General features: G+C 35.9%; 1 protein-coding gene across 1 annotated transcript in view; it reads left to right on the forward strand.

Moving 5' to 3' along the window:
- Positions 1-2,164, forward strand: part of FREM1 (FRAS1 related extracellular matrix 1) — a gene marked incomplete at its 5' end in the record, with an annotated part of 59,390 nt that extends 57,226 nt beyond the window's left edge. Inside the window, 2 exons of the mRNA XM_080362470.1 lie at positions 483-568; positions 1,505-2,164. Coding sequence (XP_080218596.1) covers positions 483-568; positions 1,505-1,704 — 286 coding nt within the window. The 3' untranslated portion in view covers positions 1,705-2,164. The remainder of the gene's footprint in view (positions 1-482; positions 569-1,504) is intronic.
- Positions 2,165-6,000: the final 3,836 nt, after the last annotated feature.

Consider the following 6,000-nt stretch of genomic DNA (forward strand, 5'->3'; position numbering starts at 1 on the left):
TTTTGAAATACAGAGGAGATTTCAACTGTGTTATTCAAACCTTTAGTATTACCAGAACATGATTTCAAAAAGATATAGTTTGCTCTACTACCAAATGAGTAAATCTGTGTCTTTCGGTGGTTTGGATTTTAGTGTAGGCAGATGATTATTTTAAAGAAAATAATGTATCAGTGAGGGTATCTATGGTTTAAAACACAGTTTGTGAGTATGAGGTACACCTTTCCTGTATATGTTTCTTTTAGTTGCCCATTTAATTTTTCGGTTAGAAAAATCAGACCAGGACTTTGGTTTCTCTCCAAGTGATCCGGAATTTTAAGACTTTATCCATGCAACTATTCTTTTATGTCAGTAAGTAGCGTTTTCCCTATGAAACATTATTTATAGGCTTTGTACTAAAATCACTGCCTGTTGTTGATAAGTCAACGGGAAATGTCAGTCACTCTGTGGAATGCTAATTACTTTGTCTGTCTCCTTGAGCCTAGATACCTGGGGAGTCTAGCAAGTGTGGCTAATGAGCAACACATGCAGTGGCTGTGGGACTTCAGTGGGAGGAAGCCCTTTTGGATAGGCAAGTACATCGGCTGTCTGTCCACTCTGAGAATTACAGTTCCTGCTAACCTTGGAAAGCAGGAACTGCACAGCAGTTCCAACCCAGTTTTTAAATGTTGCATTGTCCTCAACTTCCTGCTGCTTTTATCATCTCAAACAAGGCATAAACTGAAAGCCATAATTTACCCAACTAATTTTATAAGTCTTTATCAAAAAGAAGAGTTTATCCTGTTGCCTATTGCTGAGTTGTTTTTGCCTTGACATCTTCCCTATTTTAATACTAGCTGGTGAAATAACTTCTGGTGGCACTCCTACTCCTTCGCTTATTTCACCTTTCTTTTGACTGTTACTTTATTTATTTCTATCTTTTTTTTTTTAAAGTTTACATTAAATAATTATTTATGTTACTACTAATTTAATTGTGTCATCTTGTATCAGAACTCTTGTGAATTAGATGATGAGCTAAAGAAGATTTCATCACATTGTTTTAGATTTAGCTGTCTGTTTCATATTATGCACCCCTTCATTTAATGAGAAATTCAAAGGACTTGGAAAGGCCTTCTCTGTACCTGCTGATCCCTTTCTGTGAACATCTGCCTTAGCTCACAGACTAGAACTATTTATTTCTTCTAACTCGTCTTGTTTCTGCTATATTTTCTGCTTGGCATCTTCAGTATCAAAGGAGGAACCTGGGAGGTGATAGACATGCAACAGATGGAAAGAGATAAAACATTTTAGATGGACAATAATGAAGAAAAATGTATTTTCCCTTATTCAGATGGCACCAATTCCCTTATGAAATATTAAATTGTATTTTACTTGTATTCTTCCAGACAGTTTTTTTCTCTTAGCACAATACTGCATGCATTTTTTAACAAAAGGACAGAACAACATGCTTTCAACAGGCTCCAGAGACAATACAAATTACTCATTTGGTCTTACCAATTTCACACAGGCTTGAATGACCAAGACAATCCTGGACATTGGGAGTGGAATGGAGGAGAACCTGTAACTTACATAAACTGGAGAAAAGGCTCATACCACTTTCCAAAGAGAGGAAGAAATTGTGTATTGGTGCAGAAGCGAGGAAAATGGCAAGCAACTGACTGCAGGAAGGTGAAAAGGAACAGCTATATGTGTTCAAGAAAGCTGTAAAGAACAGAAGATCCTTGTGAAAGCATCTTGACATTCATGTTGTTTCAGTTATATTTATCTGCAGACATGGGATGGTATGCACTTAGAAAACTGTCTTAATTATCAGCAAGGTTTATTTTATATGCTGCCAGAAGTGCAGATGATAGAAGTCAATTGCAAAGATTAAGTCCAGGTTAAGGTTTTGAACTTTCTCCAAAGACTTTGATCTCTCACTCCTATATATTTTTACACCAAAGAGGAGTGAGGTCTGAAGGCTTTTATCACATTTCTGTCTAAAAGTACCTTTTTTTTTTTTCTTTTTTTTTTCTTTGTAATAAAAAGAAACTAGCGCATCAGATAATTTGCTTCACTCTTACGCAGGGGAATTGGCTGTTGCTACAATTCATTTGCAATAAAAACTGAAGTTTTATCCTGCAGTCACAAAAAGAGGAAGACCGCTTGGGGTGCAAATGTGGGCAGACCTGGCTGGCTAAAAACAGGTCCTCTTGAGTGATGAGGGGAGGGACATTATGGCAGAAGACTGGGGCTTCTTTAGTGGATGCCCTAGTACAACGTCCTACAAAAACAATAACAGCAGGATTTAGTAACAGAGTACCAACAGGAGCAAAGCCTTGTATTTCTTTTTCTGCCTCCCAAGGCCAGCTTCAGATCCAAGTGGATCTGCTCACGCAGAACTGCGTATTGTTTCACATTCCTAACCAAAACTGTTTGATGTTTTTTGGAGTTGCAGGACAGTGCTGTAATTTTTAGTGTAATTAAATAATGGGACCTCTGTAAGACTAATGCTATATCAAAGGATGACTTACACAAAAAAATAATAACACTGAAGCTTAATCCTGGAATATTATCTGGGGTTATTCAGTGATACATGAACACCAGTAGGATTTATATGTGTGTATAAACTAATGTAATCATGAGACATATTTTGTATTAAAGCAGCTATGGCTTTTGAAAAGTATTAATCTAAATCCTTATTAGGGATTTGAGGTTGTTAAAAATAATAGTAAAAAATCCAGATTTAGTTCTGAGAAAGGCTTAAAAATCAGCATTTAATAGGAAAAAAACCCCAGCTGCTGATAACTTAAACTTATTTTAAATATTTGCAGTTGGAGTGTTACCATTTTGTTACATTATAGTAAATTTATATTTGACCTGTCAAAAATCTTGCTTTAAGGCCTTCTCACTGCCAGCCTTAAAACCAAAAAACAAGTCAAAAGCTTCCTAAAATTACATATTAAAGCTCCTCTCAAATCCACCCTCTGCCCACAATGAGTGTGTGACAGTTGGAGGGGCAGTGAGCAGGGTGAGCAGGGTACAGTCCCTGTACCTTACGGACTTGCACCCCTTCCATCTGCCTGCCTGCTGCCTGCAGCTGATTCTCCCTGTGCCCTCTATCAGCCCGTCTGTTTGTCCAGCCTCTGGATCAATTACATCTGTAACACTATTTGCATCAGAGCTGCAAAACCTCCTTCTGAGGGTCTTCACAGCAACTTCTCAGTTCTGTGAGGGACAGGTGCAGCAGAATCACCTCTGCTCTCTGGGCTGAGGGACACTGTTCAGGGATTATTTATCCTTTCTCCTTTCCTTTGGCATGCATGGGTTATTTATCCTTCCTTCTTGCCTGTGACAAGTCAAATGAATATACATGTGAATAGCTGGACAGTCTTTATACCTACGGGAGAACCTTTCTGAAAGGACTGTTGCAGATAAACACAAGTGCATGGCAAAACTTGAGGAAAAATACTGAGGACAGAACATTACCCTTATTGTTGGTATCAACAGACATAGCCAAATATATTTTCAGGATTTTTTTTAATTTTGTCATAGCGATCTTTATGTCAAGCTTCTAGACACTTTTGCTAGACGTTTGACACTTTCTCTAAAGGAGTTTTCTAGATCTGCATAGTTTAGGCTGTTTCAAGAATTCTCCAGACTAAGTACCTCTGAGTACCCATCCAGCCCTGTTTTTATTTCTGATCATCCTCACTGCAATAAAAACAGGATCTAAAAAAAGCACTCTTGGGATCTCTTGCTGTTGTGTTCTGGAATTCCAGGCAAAAAATGACTAAGAGAGCTTGGTAAGATATAAACATAAACTTCTATTTCTTTAGGGCCTTCTTTTTATAAAAACTGCTGAGCTTATTGGTGCTATCTTGACAAAACCTGTTGAGATTGTTTAAATACCTCTCCTAATTGTTTAATAAATGAATGATGTCAAGAGATAGGGAATTTTGACCAAGGTGCTTGTTACTTGATCAGGAATTAATAAATGACTCATGTCTAGTCTGAGACAACAGTGATCTCAGAGGTTTGCTTTTGGGAGATGAGGGGATTTTCCATTTTCTGTATTTCATTTGAACTGCTATAAAGTGATTGAAGAGTATGAAAATTTCAGTACACAAGAGACTGTTAGTTGTGCAAACTGTATGTGTTTACTGGTTTCATTAGTTCTAATACACTAATGAAGCTAAAATTCTTATGTTGCAGTGCAAAGATATTTCTGCTCTGAAAGGCTGCTGAATTGCTTTTCAACACAATTAACTGTTTCGAACATTTACTCATAAATTTTAAATTGTTTTCCTTAAAAATGAAGTATATTTTTACAGATTTTATGCAGCTTTTATTAGTATACTGGAGTTCAAATAATACAACACACTCAAATCAGAGAAAGAACAAATACATCACTGTTTCTGTTGCCATAGGAAGTTGTTGTCTCTAAGAGGTTTAATAAAGAAAGGGCCTAAAATCCTAAGAAGTTATTGGGAATTTTTCCAGACTTCAATAATTTTGAATTAGATTGTGAGTAAACTCAGGGGAAAAACCAGTATTCGCAGGGTCAGCATGAGCCAAGGAGTTTTAAGAGACTGAGTGTAAGAACAAAGAGCATGTAAATTCCATTGTTCATCTATCGATGACACAATTTCTCGATAAACAGAGGATTTATTTCACCAGAACTACCCATATGCCTTTTAAGAGCAACAGAACCAGGACGCAACAGCTCAGTGAAAAGAACTCAGTGATTACCCTAGGTTTCTATTACAGGATGGGCAACTTGAGCTCTTTGAGTGCCTTTTAACCACTTTTAACCACATTCTCTCCCTGTCAAGTTGATTTTGAATCTGCTGACCAATTTCAAACAGATTTGACAGAGGAGTAGTTGACTCAAAAGCAATGGTTATGAAAAAAATTGGTAGGCAACTGGCCACAGAAACACTTCTTCCAAAACAAAATATCCTAAAACATTGTGTGTTGTTATTAACTTTATGGGGATCAAGTTTTTAATCTGAAGAAAGTCTTTATTCACTCATTCTAAAATTATAATAGCTTTGAGAGAATTATATATATAATTCATTGAATATTGTGATTCTACATTATTTACGTCACAAAACTGGTGCTATTTTAACTCTTGTATTCAGAACACTATATATATTGCTATGTTTAACTTCAGAATGTGTGTTAACAGAAAACTGAAACATATTTTGGTGAATATGTATTTCTTCTGTTCCATAATCTCACAAGAGCTTTTTTTCTAGTGATAAAGAACGTTCTGTTGGGCATAGTAGCAATGTACTTAATAGTTAAGCATAATATACCTACTGTTTACTCTATGCGGTCTCTGAATGGTGTTTGTTCTGCATGAATTTATTCCTGAATGAATACCACAAGGACAATCTTTTGCAAGTAAACATTTTTTTTAAATCAAAAATGCTGTTTATTTTAAGAAGTAAATTAAAGTTACAGATCTGTAAACAGATATACAAGATGAAGAATGAATTCAAGAAAGACAGTCAGTCCATAAAATTGAACTTTATTATGATTCTTGATTTAAAGGAGAATCTGAAAAAAAGTCATCGTCCCTCAGCAACCTCAGTCATCTTCATGGAAGAGATGCAGATGTCAGTTTTCCTCTCTTATTACCCTTTCAGAAGCTATGATGTCCATAATATGGAGAACTCTGCTACTGTAATTCTGTTGCATAACTACTGTTCTCTACATCAGTACACAAGCAGTGTAAGGTTAGAAGAACACAATAGGGCTTGTTTGTTTATTTTTATAGTGTTGAGATAATGTATTTTTTTCAGTCAGAAGTAATCCTAATGAATAGGAATCTGATATCTGAAGTACTGGATATAAGCACATTAAACAAAATGATATTTTATTCACACAGATCAAATTTTCAGATAAGTCTAAATATATTTTTACTAGAAGAAAACTTATCTGCATCTTCTTCCTTGAATTATGCTACAAACATTTTCTTAGTGTTGTCAAACTCTTCAGTGACTCGCCATGACTCTC

The sequence above is a fragment of the Nesoenas mayeri genome, assembly GCF_963082525.1.
Source record: "Nesoenas mayeri genome assembly, chromosome: Z".
In the NCBI taxonomy this organism is placed as follows: Eukaryota; Metazoa; Chordata; class Aves; order Columbiformes; family Columbidae; genus Nesoenas; species Nesoenas mayeri.